Here is a 17614-nt window from a genome sequence, read left to right on the forward strand (position 1 = left end):
CTATGGAAAGTCAAGTGATATTTGATATATTATTGAGGGGAATGGGTGCTGAAAGGATTGGGCGATCTGATCCAGTGGTCTCAGATGGGTGGAAATCGGCAATAGGGATGGGGCTGTTGAGTGAAGTAGGCATTTGGTTGCTAAGATTTTAAATCTAGGTGTTCATTTGTGCATGTATTTCATGCTTGTAGTGTGGGTGAAGTTAAGTTGTTCTAAGTGGTGGCCTTTTCCTCCTTTCTTCCTGTCTGCAGGCTTGGGCAGCTTGCCACTATGGCTGGTATAGATCAGTCAGATTTTCACCTATTAGGTCGTCCCCAGATGAGTTCTACGGTTAGTGCACCTGCGGAAGAACAGATAGCACTTGAAGAAGAAAAACCAGACTGGAAACAGAGTGCCACAGAACAAATGCAGAATATCCAAGTAAGTGGACCCCACAGGCTGTGGTTCAAGCTACTAGCAAGGAGTTGCTCAGGCCAGAGAAAGTAATGGCAGTCTGTCTCTGGCAGCGTTAGCTTGTATCTGTCTCCAGTAGCCGCATTATTGTCGGTAAGAAAATGGTTTGGGCATGGTGACACACACTGTTAATCCTAGCCCTTGGGAGGCAGGGACAAGCAGGCAGGTCTCTGTGAGTTTAAAGCCAGCCTGGTGTACATAATGAAATTCCAGACTAGCCAAGGCTACACAGTGAGGCCTTATCTCACTATGATATATATATATCAATTTTGAGTCACATGGCATTGTATAATTAGGAAAATGAATGGCCATAACATCTTAATGGAGAACTAACTGCTTAATAAGATCACAGATACAGGGCTGGAGAGAGGGGCTGGCTATGGCTAAGAGCTATGGCTCTTCCAGAGGACTTGAGTAGAGTCCCTAGCACCTAGGACTATAGCTCCATGGGATCCTATTCCCATCTTCTAGTCATGCACACAGACAGACAGACAGACACACATACTCACACATACATACACACACACACACACACACACACACACACACACACACACACATAGAGACACTCTAAAAATAGTAAAAGTAAACTTGGGGGAAAAAATGACGATTTTAACTCTTTACTGGCTCACTTTGTTCACGTAAGCTTTGCTGTTTTCCTTGTAGTTCCAGAAGATTACAAGTGATGCTAGGATTCCTTTACTTCTCGACACCTTCCAGGGTCCAGTTTCTACACAAGAGGCATTGGTAGCTTCCAGAGACAACCTGGGGGTCGCAGCCCCTGAGCAGCAGGAGGGATCTGCAGCAGGATGCCTTGCTAGAACAGGCTCTCCGTTAGCAGAAGGGATATCTGGAGGCAGGAGCCAAAGAGAAGAGGCAATGTTGTCTAAACACAGCAGGTCTTCTTCAGATAAGGGGCCCACGAGTGAGCACTCCAGAAAGCACTCCTCTGAGAAACACTCTGGGAAGGACCTGCTTTCCGACTTGGATGCTGCTGGAAACTCAAAAAGCAAAGGAACTGGGGGGAAAAGGTCTTTGCTTAATGAGCCAATTAAAAGTGAATCTTTGAAAAAATGTATTTCTGTCAAGAAAGAAAATAGAATAGTGACTATCTCATCCAAGACTATCAAAAGTAAACCCAGTCCTCTAGAACATTCTGGAAGTGATACTATTGGGTCTGATTGTGAATTTCAGGAAAGTGTCCATTTGTCAGCACACCTGACATAGGTATAACCTTTTGAAATTATGATTTTGCCTTCAAATTTTAATAAATTTTCTTATGCTTTTATTATAATGTGTGAAATCTTAAAATACAGGGCCAGAAAGACTATAGGGCAATTTATACTTATTTAAAAATCATATTTTTTCTTTTCACTTACATAATCCATTTGACACATATTTATGGATGGTCTAGTTTATAAGACAGTTTCTGGGTGTGATGGCTTCCAGAAAATAAGAAAGTAAACCTTTTATCCTATGGAACTGCTATTGTGTGGAGGGGGAAAAGCAGTAAACCGGGGATGGGAGAGTAGAGGGGGAGAAACCACACACACACACACACACACACACACACACACACACACACACACACACACACACGGCTGGAAAGGGATTAGACTGACTTAATTGAATGGCTGCAACATTTAGTTAAGTGTAGAAGGAGGAGTCGAGTGGCCAGAAACCCCCTTGGCATATCGTAATTCCTAGCCAAAGCAGCGCACATCTTCCTGTGGTGTTTGCAACAGCTTTGGTGAGGGCATACTAGGCCATTTTAAAAATGAATGTGAAGAAACAGTGTGTGAATGGCCCAAAGTTGTAACAACTTAGAGATAGGTGACCCAGTTGAAGTGTTGACTGGATCCAATGTGCTGGATCATTTAATCATCCTGTTTCCCTGTTAGGAACAAGACAGCTCAAGGAAGATGCCAGAGAAAAGCCATTGGACACTAGTTTTGAGAGCAGGGCTGTCAGAGGCACACCTGTGCCCTGTGCCACCTAGGCTGCGTATGTAAGATCATGAACTTACCTCCAGTCTAACTGTCCCTCCCTGGGGGAAAAACAGATAAATCCTTTAATAAAAAACAGAGTGGGAGGTGAGAAAAACCCTGTGCGGTTGTTAAGGAGGCTATGAGTTGGTTAATCACGGGGAAGAGCGGCACAAAATGTAGTCTGCTCTTCGGCAGACTGAAGACACACAAGCAGGTGTCTTAGTGCAGTACCATACTCTGCAGCGGTGATGCTGAGAATTTAGCTGTGGAGGAAGGAAGAGGCCTAAAGAGAATAGACGTTGTATCTGTCTAACATGAACCTTACATCCTTAGTAAAGTTGGCAGACTGGTTAGATTCTGGTGACTAGGGAAATGAAGAGAGGAGGTACCTAAGACAGAGGTTGCCGCATAGGCAAGGGTACAGAACCACATGTGTTGTGCTTGGGAAACTACAGATAAAAGTGTTAGCTCCCTGGCACCATGCAGGCAGTGGCCAGGAGACCTCAGGAACTCTTAGAGTCCCTGCTGCCTGGGGGTAGGAAAAGTGAACAAAACCCAAAATTACATGTGTGGATTGCCTTGTATTTTTAGCCTTTTAGTGCTTGGGATCTTAGGGTTAAACTGAGGCCTCACATGCAAGGTTTACATTTTACATCCTCGGCCTTACTATGCCAGCACAGGTGAGTTTTCTTGCTTTTCTTTAATCCTGAGTGCTGGGATTAAAGGCATGTGCCGCTTGTCTGGCTATGAATTTGTCTTGTTTTATTTTAGTTGGAGCTATTTTATTTTGATTTTTGGTGTTTTTGTTTGTTTGTTTGTTTGTTTGTTTGTTTGGTGTGTGTGTGTGTGTGTGTGTGTGTGTGTCTATCTGTGTTGTCTGTCTGTCTACAAACGTGTTCTGGAATGGAGCCAGGGTTTATATAGTACAGTATGTACATACTCTACCACTCACCTGTGCAACGATCCTCTCCTGCCCCTCATCCTGCTGAGATTATAAGTCTATACCAACACACCTGTAGTTTGGTTTTGCTTTTTCAGTTTTCTTTGTTGAAAAAAAGATTTTAGATGTTTTTATTATGTGTTTGAATGTTTTGCCTGCATGCGTGTATGTGCATGAGTGATATTCACAGAGGTCAGAAGAAGACTGTGGTTCCTCTGGAACTGGAGTTGTGAATGTGGTGAGCCACCATATGTGTGCTGGAAACAACCCAGGTCCTTAACTTCTGAGCCATCCTTTAATTGTGTTTTGAAGTTGTCTTGGTGTGTATCCCTGGCTGTCCTTAACTTTGAGGCAGTTCTCTGCCATTTGAATACTGGGTGTAGAGGCAGGAGCTACCACATCTAGCCTTTTATTTTGTTTTTCTTATTTACAGTTTTTAATGGAGTAGAATTTAATAATTTAAAGCTTTTATTTTGTGGGGGGTGGCGGTTGTGGTGGTGGTGTTGGTGTGTGTGTGTGTTTGTGTGTCTGTCCATCCATCCTAGGGTGTCCATGTGCCATGCCCTGTGTGTGGCAGTCAGGACAACTTTGTGGAATCTGTGCACTACTATCTTTACATGGGTTCCAGGGACCAAACAGGTTGTCATGCTCACAATGATAAATGCTTTTACATGGTGAGCCATCTCATCTGCCCTAAAATAATTTAAAAACATTATATAATGTGTGTATGCTTTTAAAAAATTGTCAGGTGCTAAAGAGGTGGCCCAGTGGTTAAGAACACTTGCCACTCTTTCAGGGGACCTAGCTTTGACTCCCAGTACCCACATGGCAGTTCATAGCTGTCTAACTCCAGTTCCAGGGCAACAGATGCCCACGTGGTGCACAGGCAATAAAAGTAGGCAAAACACTAACAGTTTTCTTTTTTAGATTGTCATCATAGAGAACAATTCCCAGGTATGGCCTTACTGTCAAATTCTACACTTTGATCTCCTTGTGTGCTCACTCTAACAGCATATAACCATTTTTACATATTTTTCAAGATGACCTTTTCTGATTTTTATCTGTTTCTCAGACTTATTACTAGTCTAAGAGTTTCCAATGATGTCATGAGGTGAGTGGCCTCAAGATCTGTATCATCTGCTCAGTCTGATTTCATGAAATGGGGGAGGCAGTGTCATGCAGCTCACAATGACCTTGAACTTGCTTTGCACAGGCTAAAGTTGAGCTCATGGCCATCTTCCAGCCTCCACCTCCTAAGTTAGGTTCAGTTTAAAAGACAGAAGCCGGGGATCACAAGGGAGCTCTGGTGGGGCTAGGTACCATTCTTCATCTTCCCCTTCATCTCCGTCTGTCCTGGGTGAAGCAGCTGTTGTAGGGCATCATCGCCCATTGCCCCAGGCCCAGAGCTCCAGGTCCTGCTGTGCACAGGCCAGGGTTTGAGAGGCTGCAGCAATTTTTCAGTTCTTCCTTTCCTTTCCTTTTACTGTTCTCTTTGGTCTTTCGTGGATCTGAAATAATTCTATTAGATTTTACTATTCCTGAAACTAAGATGCTGAGGTCCCCACCGTCCTTTGAGATTGTTTCTGCTCTCTGAAGTAGAACCTAATGTGTGGCTTAGATTTTTTTTTTCTTTATTCCATTTCTTCTGTTTGCTTTTTAATTTTACATCTGTCTAAATTACAAAACATCTATTGCTAGAATTCAGACATTAAGAACATGATTTATTCATGTGTTGTGGCTTTGCTTGAATCATTCACAAGCGTGTGTAGAGTTATGGAGGTGATTTAAAGAGGAGACACAAAATAAAGGCAGGAACACTAGACCTTTGTTTCCCTTTTTTATATATTACATCCCAACTGCAATTTTCCCTTCCCCCTTTCCTTCCTGTTGTCCCCCCAACCCCCCACCCCACCCCAGACACACAAGATCCACTCCTGCTCTCACAAGAGGGCAGGCCTTCCAGGGATATCAACCCAACATGGCATATCAAGTTACAACGAGACTAGGCACACATCCTCATCAAGGCTAGACAAGGCATCCTAGTAGGAGGAAAAGGGTCCCGAAAGCAGGCAAAAGAGTCAGAGATGTTGTTGGGCTCCCACAAGAACACCAAGCCACACAATCATAACATATGCAGAGGACCTGGAACAGGCCCATACACAACTCCCTGGTTGTCAGTTCAGTCTCTGTGAGCCCTGTGAGCCTTGCTTAGTTGATTCTGTGGGCCATTTTCTTGGAACACCAGACTTTTATTCTGCCAGGGAACAAGCTCCCTAAACAAAGACCCCTCCACTACCCTTGTTTGGCGCTCCTGTTCTCTGTTGTTTTGTCATCAAGGAGCTCAGGTTAAACAGTTGAAAGCCATTGGCAAGGCTTCCAAACAAACTTCCTAGTTCAGCCTGCTGCGAGCCACAGACCTCAGCGTGAAAAGGGCAAAGTAGAGAGGGAATTTTTCTAGCCTTAAGACAGGAAAGAATGTTATTTTCTTACCTCCTGGCCAGCTCTGCCAAGTGTGTTACCAGTGATCAGAATCTGGGCTTGGTGTTCACAGGTTCTTGGTCTCTTATTCAAGAATAAAACAAATAAAACAATGAAAGCCTATATAGCCTGCAAAATAGCAAAGCCAAGAACAGATTCAAATACAGAGATCTGTCTCCCTGTGTTCCCCCACTCCCACAGCCTCCAGTGCTGGGATTACAGATGTGTGCAACCGCCACTCCCAGACCAAATACATTACAAAAAAGCCATGGAGTAAAGATACTCAAGGTCTCCAATTACTGTTTGGAGCTTTCTTTTGTAGGGTTTTAAAGAAAGGAGTTTGGTTATTAAGAACATGGTTTGGATAATTCTCTTACTTTGATTAACAGCCCTATCCCATAATGCATCTGCATTTAATCGTAAACACCCTCCCCCCAATTATTCACAGTCATAAGATGGCAAGTAGGGGGCTCTCCCTAAAAGTTCACTTTGAGACATAGTTTTGCATATACCCAGTTATAGCTGAATTGGCCGTCATACCCTGGACCAGGATGCATTGGGAATAAGCTTGAATTGGCACTGTCTGAGACTGAGCTGATGAGGTAGCTCACTGAGTAGATGATTCAGTCCCTAGAACCTACATGGTTCTGCGAGTTGTCCTCTGGTCACGTGTGCTGTGGCATGCCCCACTGCCAAGTAGGTGTTATAGATACGGCTCAGCAGTTTAGAGCACTTGCTGCTCTTGCAGAGCCACCTACGTCTAGTTCTGACACCCTCTTCCAGTCTAGGGACACTTCATGTATGTGGTGCATATATATAGAGAGATGGATAAAACACTCATAAAGCTTAAAATAATTGAACCCACCCTTGGAAGTGTGCCAGGTTTGTCGACCACTAAGGAGAGGAGAAACTTTCTCCATTGTTTGGAGTCGGTGGGTGTGCAGCACAGTGCAAAGGCTATAGTGCTGACAGGTTTCTACTTGCCTTACTCAGATGAACATGTATGGATAATGCGTTCATGTAAGGCTCTCAGGCCACATATGTTATTAATAACAATATGTGTTGTGCTTGCACAACCTATACATGCCTGAAAGTGACCATGCTATGTGTCTTAGGATTTCTATCACTGCAATGAAACACCATGACCAAAAAGAAAGTTGGGGAGGAAAGGGTTTATTTGGCTTACACTTCCATATTGCTGCTATTCATCATCTAAGGAAGTCAGGACAGGAACTCAAGCAGGGCAGGAACCTGGAGGCAAGAGCTGATGCAGAGGCCACTGAGGGGTGCTACTTACTGGCTTACTCCTCATGGTTTGCTCAACCTGCTTTCTTATAGAACCCAGGACCACCAGCCCAGGGAATGGACTACCCACAATGGGCTGGGCCCTCCCCATCAATCATTAATTTTAAAAATGCTTTACGGTTTGATCTTTGTTTGTTTGTTTGTTTGTTTTTTTGGGAGACAGAGTTTCTCTGTGTAGCATTGGCTATCCTGGACCCACTTTGTAGACCAGGCTGTCCTTGAATTTACAGAGATCCACCTGCCTCTGCCTCTCTGAGTGCTGGAATTAATACAGTTGGATCTTATGGAGGCTATTTCTCAACTGAGGCTCCTTCCTCTCTGATGACCCTAGTTTGTGTCAAGTTGACATAAACTAACCAGTACACTATGCAAAGGGGGAGTTTTGTTATTGGCAGGCTGTTGTATTGTTTTTGAAGCAAGTTGTACTTTATTACTTTTAGTTACTGTTACATTTATTTTAATGTATGTGTGTACCGTGGTACCATATGTATAGAGGTCCCTGAATTTCCAACATGATCATGGTGGATAATTTTGGCCTGTGCCGGTATTTTGTTTGTTAATATTTTATTGAGTCTATGTTGCTGTTGTTGTGTCTTCACCTTGTTTGGGCATTGAAGTAATACTGGCTTCATAGAATGAGTTTAGAGGTACCCCCTTCTGTTTTGTTGCTTTTTTTAAAAAAATAATTTAAGAAGGACTGGCTGTAGATCTTCTTTCAAAATCTATAGGCTGGCTACTCTTCATTATGCTAAAAAAAAAAAGAGTCTGTACAATTTGTATATCAAGAAAAGACTGTCCATACTTTTACTGGGTCTCAAAGGCATACACCTACTCTGACTGTCTTAGAGACACAATTTTAGCTTCTGTCCCTAGTCTATATTTGTCTCAGGTTTTTACCTGGCTAACAGACTCCATCCAGAGATCACCTGTGGCTTACAAGCTGCTGGGTCTGGACCTGCTGGAAGCTAATGTAAACCAGCCCCACAGATATGACTGCTCCCTGTCTCTTCTACTAGATCGGCTAAACAGATGCTTCTGATAAGTGCCCCATTACTAGCTTTTCACCCTTCCTAGGCCCTGATAACAGCACCCCTAATGTCAGCAGGAAGAAGTTTCAAAAGAGAATAATCTCACCGTTTTCTCACTTTGTAGACTGAAATGCTAAGCCAAGGGCAACTCTCTGGCACTTACTGACATACAAGAAAATAGGCCCTTAGTTCTGTGCCTCCCAGTCATGCTTTGTGCCCCTTATATAATAGACTTTATTTCGTGTTTGTCCATGACCACATTAATGCTATCAAAATTATGTTTTTGAGGACACAAAACAATCCCTTGTATTCTAGGCAAAAGTCATAAAATCAAATATTTGATTTAGGTAAGTGAGAAGGGGGAATGTGGAGTCTGACAAACTCCATTCTGTTAAAGGGCTACCAGACTCCATTGTATCACAAAAGACCTCTGACTCTAGCTCACAAAGAACTCCCTGGATGAGGTCAAGCTGACTAAGAGCCAATGTTTATGTTCTAAGGAAAAAAATTGTTTATACCTCCAGGTCTGGGTAAGAGTCCCTGCACCAGGTTACTTTAACCACAAAGTGAACCCAACCTTGCATTTCTTAAGTGCTCACCTAGCAAGCAACAGCCAATCATCTCGCTTTGGGAAAGCACCCGGAGTCCAAATATACTTTCTGCTTGTCAAGCTGACCACAAATAGTCTGGCACATAACAACAGCCTATTAGGGGCAGACATATTTGTCTGTCTGTTATGCCCAGATCACAAGATCCTCAAAGAGCCCTCAGGAGCCACGTCTGATGCAAACACACAAGGGTCTTTATTACAAGCTCGAGCTCCAGCCTACACTGTCGCCAACACAGCGGTTCTTGGTGTTCTGAGCCAGGGAGAGAAGGGTTTTTATAGAATGCAGCAAGCAAGCAAGCAAGCAAGCAAGCAAGCAGAGGGGTTTCCAGCTTGACAAACATCTCATTGGTTGACATTTGTGGGGGAATGTTGCCCTTTAAACTGATTGGTTTGAGTCCAGTGCCAAACCACAAATGGCTAACTTGTAGAAAATCTGAGGAAGCATCTGGAATTTTTGATACTTTACTGTTTCCAGGTGATTGGTTACTTGTGTTTGTCCTGAGTGTACATTTTGTGTTTTTTCCTGGAACTGGAGTTCAGGGCTAGGTCGCCCTAGTACAGGATGGAGGTTTTAAGCAAAATGGAGTCACTTTGGTCTGTCATATTCAAATGTCATCCTGTAAAACTCATTTCTTTGTCTAAAGCCTATAAGAAAAAAAAAACCCACACATTTTCTAAGCTCAGGGCTCTCCCTTCCAGTCCACTGCATAGATTAGGGAGTGAGTGCCTGCCCAGGCTTGAATAAATGACCCCTGTGCACTTTCATTAGAAGTGGTTCCTGGTAGTCTTTGGGGATCTCTCAACCTGGGCATACTGAACTCAGATCTGTTTGCCTCTGTCTCCTGGATTAAAGGCATGTTTGTGTTCCAGCCAGATCATACAGATCTAGAAGATTTTTTGTATGTTATCTCTTGCCAGCCAGGTCACATAAACCTAGAAGGTCTTTGGATGTGATCTCTTGGCAGAACCGCCATGTTCTTAATTAACATTCTACAACTTCCCCCTTTCTGTTTAAGCTAAAAATGGTATACAGTTTAAACTTTACAATAGAAATAATTACCAATCCCACAGTCTTAACAGTCAGAATATCCATTTGAAGATCCACTCAGCTACTGATTTGATAATCATCCATAATTGCAGTCCTGATCATCTGTCCTTCAGCAACAGTCCATCTCACCATCAAAGTTTCCAGTCTGCCAGTCTGATGAACTATCTGTCCCCTCTTCATCGGTTTTTTTAAGCCAGCTCCATGCAGGGGGCTCTGCTTTCTGCAGCATCTGCGTTGCTGTCTTTCTGCTTCTCTTCCATGACTTTGATTTGTAAGACTGTCTGTCTCTGTCTCTGTGTCTCTGTCTGTCTCTGTGTCTCTGTGTCGCTGTCTGTGTGTCTGTGTGTCTGTCTGTCTGTCTGTCTGTCTGTCTGTCTCTCTCTCTCTCTCTCTCTCTCTCTCTCTCTCTCGGCAGGGTTTCTTTTTGTAGACCAGGCTGGCTTCTAACTCACAGAGATCCACCTGCTTCTCCTTCCCTGAGTGCTGAGATTAAAGGCATGTACCGCCACACTCAGTTTACAACCCAATGTCTTTTAGCTAATCTTATTACCCTTTTCTGTTTCTCAAGATACAATTAGATTTTTATGAATCCACACATAAACTAGACATTAAAGTATTCTATTCTTATAGTCCCTGCTCCATGCCAATGAGTTGGCCTTAGTTGCACCGAACCAGGCTTTTTACCCATTATCAGTGGGCTGTCTACCTTGATCGTCAATTTCATTATGTACCATAGGTTCATAATTAAGCATTTTCTGTTCTCTTAGTTCCTCTGGCTCTGGTTTCTCATGTTTTTGTATTATCATAGCTAATTTTTGTTATATGACTATTATTTTCAACCATTTTTGAAAGGAAAATACAAAGATTGCACTTGACATAGTGAGGGGTTCACTCCATTGGTCACAATAGCAATGAGTGGTACAGTGGCTTTACCAAGCAACATTTCTATATCCTCAGCTCCTACCCTTGTTCTCAAGGGACCTGAAATGGAGTTTCTCATTGTTAATGCAGGAAAAGTCTGTCTATATAATGAAAGTTGTCTTTTGGGGTGGATTACTGTGATTCACTGTCTGAGAGGCTCCTGTGGGTTCCTTGCTCTGGGATAGATGGTCCCACTGCTCTGAGTCTCCCGAGTCTTTCTGAACTCAAACAACTGAATCTTCTTTTGAAGATGATCCCAGGTGAATTTCTCTTCTGCAGCTTTCTGTCCAATGTCCTCTGTTTCTGGTACATTTGTGGGCTTTCTTCTTCAATCATGTTGGGTTTTCTTACCAACAACATTGAGCACCATATGTAAAAGTAATTTTATTTTCCTGGCTCAATTGTTGTCTGGGAGGCTTACTGCCTCCTTCTGCTAATTTAGGCCTAGTCCTGGAAGCTTATGGCCTCTGTATAATCTATCCTAAGCTCAGAGTGTTTTCAGACACTGAGACTTATTGCTTAATAAGCTCAACCTTATTTGTTCTTTCTTAGCTCCTGGTTAGTTGGCTCAACTTAGCTGTTCTGGCTCAAACTCTTCTCCCAGCTGACTTACTTAACGTGTTTTGTCTCTCAGCCCGAAATTGCTCTGCTTGGCCTCAAACTAACTCAGCAATGTGCTCTACTCTTCTGGCTTCTCATTTTCCAGCTTGATACGTCTTGAAACTAGCCTGTGTCTTTTCACTAGAGAGTTGAGGCCATTTATATTTAATGTTATTATTGAAAGATGTGTGTTGATTGCCATCATTTTTGCTGCTTATGTTCTTATTTGTGCTTTCCATCTTATTAACTATAGCTTTATTTGGTATCTTTCTAGAGTCTCTTGTCTGTGCTTATTTCTCTCTTCAATTCAAAGTATGGCATCCAGTACTCTCTTTAGGGATGTTTTGGTGGGTATGAAACTTTTAGGCTTTTTGTGTCATAGAAAATTTTTATTTCTCCTTTTATTACAGCAGATAGTTTTGCTAGGTATAGCACCATGTACTATAGACTAACAAACTCCCCAGTACCAGACATGAGAAGTCTGCATTTGAACTGTTGGTTAGGGTAGTCCAAGCAACTCCAAAACAGTATAGGCTATTTCTGTTGCCGTTTGTTGCCTCTGAGAGGTTGAAAGCAACCCCCCATTGCTGAAGACACCACACACTTCAAATATAAGACTCAGAAGATTTGAGCTGGATCGGACCTGAAAGCCTCTTTCATGCAGTCTAATTTTCATAGTACCAGAAAGTACTATGTAAGCTGTCAAGGGATAGACATAATCCATATTCCTATACAGCTGTGATGCTTATGAACTACAACAATGACCAGCATGACAAGATGCCCTTAAAGTTGCAATAGTGGTACACACATCTTGGTGATAACCAACAGCTGTTAAATTGAACTTCATGCCCACTCAACAGGAAGGAAATCATGCCCAATACTAGAAACCTAGCCAGCTACCTGGGACCAGTGCAGTCAGGGATCTTAGAAGACAACCCACTATTTCAACTTTACTAGTCCAACATAGTTCCTAACTGCTTTTATAAAATGTATTCTTATGCCTACAGATAGGTGTAGCTCTCACCCCTCATCAAAGCAACATCTCTTTGGAGCAGATGAAAAAAATCATAACTGAGGATCCAGATATGGTGGCATATACCTTTAATCCCAGCACTTGGGAGGCAGAGACAGGTGGATCACTGTGAGTTCGAGGACAGCCTGGTCTACAAAGTGAGTCCAGGACAGCCAAGGCTTACCAGAGAAACCCTGTCTCGAAAAACAAAAAACAAAAAAACAAAAAACAAAACAACAACAGAAAAGAAAGAAAGAAAAAAGGAAAAAAAAAAGAAAAATCACAACTGGTCATAACTACTGGTCATAATGCAGAGATACATAGATTATAGGAAGCCCAGCTGCAAAGACCACATCTACAAGGCATTGCCTATACCTAAGGCTCAGGAAATATCTCTAAAGAGACTCCAAAGCTTGGAAGAGCCAGAGGACAAGGAAATCTGCTATGAGATTGTATCTCCTGGAAATGACAGGTAGGCTACACCCATGGTACTTCAACTACGTGCTTGCCAAAACAAGACCTGAACAGGGAAAGAGGAAATCTCACTGAATCCCATCCCTAGAATTCCCTAGACAAAGAAATACAGGCAGCTAATGACTGCTGAGAGACGGAGAACTGGCTTCTCCCAGGGCTTTCAGTAATTATCTAAGATCCATGACAACCTCCAGTTTGTTCCAGGATATTTGATCACACTGTGAACCCAAACATTGTGAACTGGAAAAACCTGTTTTGTTGTGGTGGTATGGTTCAGCCCTAGTATACACCTTTAACCCAAGAGCTTTCTGTAAACAAGATCTAAATAAAGTCAACCATAGGTCAAGAGGTGGAGCAGGCAACCAGTTGACAGGGAGTGAACATAAGAAAACAGAGGAAAGAGGGGCATTGAGTCAAAAGGTATTTAAGACAGTGTGGAGAAGGAGTAGGGGCTTTTCTCTACTTGGACATTGGCTGAGTAGGAAGGTCAGCTGGGTGCTTTGTCTGCCTCTCTAAGCTAGTAGACTTTTACCTCAATATCTGGCTCCTGAGTCTGTCTGTCTTTCTTTCTTTCTCTCTTTCTTTCTTTCTCTCTTTCTTTTTCTTTTCTTTTTTCTGAGACAGGGTTTCTCTTGTAGTCCTGGCTGTCTTGGACTTGCTTTGTAGATCAGGCTGGCTTTGGACTTACAGAGCTGATCTGCTAGGACACTACTGAACCACGAGAGAGCAGAGCTGGTCTGCTGAGACACTGTTGAGCCATGAGGTGAAGCTCGGCAGGGAACTGTTGAGCTGATGTATACCAACCTTGGCCATGTACTACTCTGCAGAAGATAAAGCATGAGCTTCAAAGTGTTCCTAAACAGACTAAACTGACAGTGCCACAATCAACTATATCTATCAGCTTGCATGCTTATGGCTCAAGCCCGTTTACATCTATCAAATGTATACTTTTGCCTGTGTGCCCAGAAAATAGCAAAAAATATACTGAGTGATTGGCAGGGCTTTCTCTGGCTGGAGGCAGCTATGTTGAGAGGGTAGAAATGAATTACTCAACAGTTGATTTATTTTATTTTATTTTTATTTTTATTTTTTGTTTGTTTTTCGAGACAGTGTTTCTCTGTGTAGCTTTTGGCTGTCCTGGACTCACTCTGCAGACCAGGCTGGTCTCAAACTCACAGAGGTCTGCCTGCCTCTGCCTCCCTGAGTGCTGAGATTACAGGTGTGTGCCACGAGCTGGTTGATTTCTTTTTAATGAGCTTGTTTTTATGTCTGACAAGTAAATTTGTAATTTCCCCTCATAGAAAATTTGCAAAATGTAAATATATAATCTGTTATTGTTATTCTCTGTGTTCAGCCTTTATGTTTCTCCTAGGCCCTTATCTATCTGAACAGAAATTAGCTTAAACCCTTTAAGAACAGCCAGGTAGTGGTGGCACACACCTTCAGCCCCAACACTCAGGCGGTAGGTGGATCTCTGAGTTTCAGGCCAACCTGATCTATAGAGCTAGTTCCAAGACAGCCAAGGCTACACAGAGAAACCTTGTCATGAGAAAAACCAAACCAAAACCAAAACCAAAACACAAATAAACAAAATCCTTTAAGAATTTTGGATCTAGCCGGGTGTGGTGGCACACACCTTTAATCCCAGCACTCAGGGGGGTAGAGGCAGGGGAATAACTGTGAGTTGGAGGATAGCCTGATCTACAAAGCAATAACGTGTGTGGCATGTATTTGCTCACATCAGGCCATTGCGGTATTGCTGGCTTGCGTCAGTTGGAGAAGTTTTATGCTGCCTTCTGAGTGTGTTGTGTAATCTCTGGGGAGCTTGACGGACTGTCCTACTCCCAAACATGTAAGGTGGGACACTGATTTGGGCAAGAGCTTTTAAATTAGAGCATGGCAGCCTTGAGTAGACTCGACCCATACTCTCTTCAGACACACTTCAGAGCCCTCAGAATCCACTCACTGACCTCACGAGGATTCTACACGGGGAGCAGCCTCTCGGAGGACCTGCTCACGGTCATGCAGTCAGCACCTGACCCGGGCAGGACAGCTGCGCCATGCTGTGCAGCTCCTGCTCTTCAGAGATGCCAGCATAGATCAGCAGCTGAGTGTCAGCATCCTCAGAGTTTGGGGAGCTAAGCTTCTCCACTCCTTCCCAGACTCCTGCTTTTCCTCCCCTGGTGGAGTGGCTCAGTCAGGCTGGTGGTGGTGGAAGAAGCAAAGGCCTTAATTAAACTCAAGGCTTCTCCATTTCTGCTCCTTGCTGTCCCCGGGGCAGCCTACAGTCTTCTCCTTTTTGCCTTTTTTTTCCTCTAGCAAAGTCACTAGTGATTTTTCTGTCTCTGTTGCAAGGCGGGATGTGCGAGGTCTGCCGTTGCCACCTAAGGAAACTCCATTAGTTGAGGGAAGAACGGGAAGACCGTCCTGGAGGAGGTTTCCAGTTTAGCTGACAATTTTCCCAAGTGCTGAAGGTCAGACGGGATCTGGAAGTCCAGTTGAGATTTGGGGCGACTCCAGATAACAGCTGTGTACTGCATACTCCAGTCAAAATGCATTCAACTTTTAAAAATATACAAAGATCCAAAGAGCATAGGTGTGGGGGCACACATCTGTAATCCCAGCCCTCGGGAAGGAGGCTGAGGCAGATGGATCTGCGTGAGTTCGAGGCCAGCCTGGTCTACAAATCAAGTCCAAGACTGCCAAGGCTACACAGAGAAACCCTGTCTTGAAAAAAACAAAAAAACAAAAACCCGTTTGGATCTATAGTGTTACTGGTTTTTGTTTGTTTGTCTTTTTTAACTGTAGCCCACAGTAAAAAGCCATGCTTTCTGCAGAGTGAAAGGTAGTGAAGGCTGGGGCTGTAGCTCAGCGCAGTGCTTACCTAGGCATAAGCATTTGATCCTGCCCTCCCTGTCTGTGTACACAGGAATGGAAAATTCCATCCAGCACGGCTGTGCATCCAGTGACTCACACAGTCAGGAGCTGTTCTAGTGTATGTCTTTAGAGGAAATCTGTTCACAGCTTACTGTTTCACAATCCGCCACAGGTCACGTCCTGCTGTTTGAAAAGAGAGTTTCCCACGTCTACTCTATGGACGCTGACAAGGCTGTTCCTCCTGCACAAGTTTCTTCCATTCTGTGGGCAAAAGGCATTGCTGTGCTGCTGTCCTGCCTGCCAAGCCTATGCTCTTGAGCTCTGTAACTCTCGGCAGGCCATTTTCGTTACATTGTCTTTTAAAATCCTTTCGTGGACGGAAAGCTTGAGCTTTCATGCCTAAGAGCTTTCAACTCCTGTTTGGACAAGACGAAGAAGAGTAAGAAGGCTGTGTGATGGAAGGCACTCACAGGGCATGCCCCAGTGCCCCACAGGCTCAGAATGTACAGAGTATACATTTTAAAGAATGAAAACACCCCCCCCTCCCATGACCTAATCATTAACTTTGTTCAGGAAGGCCTTTGGAGATAGGTTATTTGTTCAGTGTTTTAGAAAGATAGCCCCCATGACCTCTGACATTCAGGGGAGGCATTTATCTCTTAAAAAAAAAAAAAGCAGAAATCCTCCATAACAGCTTAGCAAAAGATCATCAGTGCTGAGGATCTCCCCACCCCCACCCCCACAGGCTGTTCTGGCCTCGCTTTGTAGACCAGGCTGGCCTCGAACTCACAGAGATCCACCTATCTCTGCCTCCCGAGTGCTGGGATTAAAGGCGTGTGCCATCACACCTGGCTCTGTGCCCAGGATCTTGATAAAATTTGAGTCAGGCCCGGGAATATTAAAATCAACTTGCCTACCGGTCAGGTCTGATTCCTTTGCCAAAAGTTCTTGTACCTGACTCTGCCACGCTGAACAGCACACGGGAGACAGCTTCTCCCTCTATGTCATGTCCCACTAACCTAGAGGAAAATATTCTCTTTGTTTTGAAGAAAAAAAAAAATGAAAAACAACAGGGCTGTTAGCAGGCTTCAGGGAAGCAACAGAGGCAGGAAAGGGCTGGGTTGACTTCCAGGCTTGCGGCTTCTCTGAGTGGCCCTAGGCACTCTTTCTCCCCCAGCAATGCACAGCAGAGCTGTGATCAGAGGCCAAGGCTGGGAGGGATGACCTGGCCGCAGCTGCTGCTTCTGATTAAGGGGAGAAAACAGCTCACCTGGAGAACCTATTGTTCAGTGGATGGACACCTGGGCTCTCTCTGTGGTAGCAGTAGTAGTAGTCGTAGGTGTACTGTGGATCCAACATTACTGTAAACCAACATTAAGACCTTTTATTTTGAGAAAGGATAAGCAGGCTACCAAGATGAGACCTGAGAGGCTGTGACCATATGGTGGGGGAGGAGGTCCCCTTCTGTCACAGACCTAGGGGAGGGAAATAGGCTGAAAGAAGGAGAGGCGGAGGACCAGGAGGATACAAGTGAAGGGATAACAATTGAGATGTAATCTGAATAAATTAATAAGAAAGACCTTTTATTTTATGTTCAAGTAGATCTGAATAAATTAATTTAAAAAAGTCTTTTTATGTTCAAGTAGAACTTCCAGATCTAAGACCTTCATCCGCCCTTGATTATTTTTTTAACGCCTCTCAAGTGATTGCTTTTATTTTTTTTAAGGACCCCAATTAATTCTTTACACAACCCTGAGATGAATCATTCTATAATTCGCAAAGATCATGATCATTTACAGGTTTTTTATTTCCATGTTTGGTTATGGCTTGAGAGCCATGATTTTTCTATACAATAAAAAGATTCTTAGTAGAGGAATTCT

At 43.5% G+C, this 17614-nt stretch overlaps 1 protein-coding gene across 3 annotated transcripts in view; it reads left to right on the forward strand.

Annotated features, from left to right (window-relative positions):
* Positions 1–17614, forward strand: part of CEP78 (centrosomal protein 78) — a 55418-nt gene that overhangs the window by 26264 nt on the left and 11540 nt on the right. For 2 of the 3 annotated variants that reach the window (XM_084772276.1, XM_084772277.1), the window contains exons 14-15: positions 252–420; positions 1120–1741. In XM_084772276.1, the coding sequence (XP_084628402.1) occupies positions 252–420; positions 1120–1680 (730 nt within the window). In that variant the 3' untranslated portion in view covers positions 1681–1741. Of the gene's footprint in view, positions 1–251; positions 421–1119; positions 1742–17614 lie in introns of those variants that run through there. The other variant, XM_084772278.1, reaches the window with a different exon arrangement.

Source organism: Acomys minous (genome assembly GCF_964271855.1).
Source record: "Acomys minous genome assembly, chromosome: 2".
Taxonomy (NCBI): Eukaryota; Metazoa; Chordata; class Mammalia; order Rodentia; family Muridae; genus Acomys; species Acomys minous.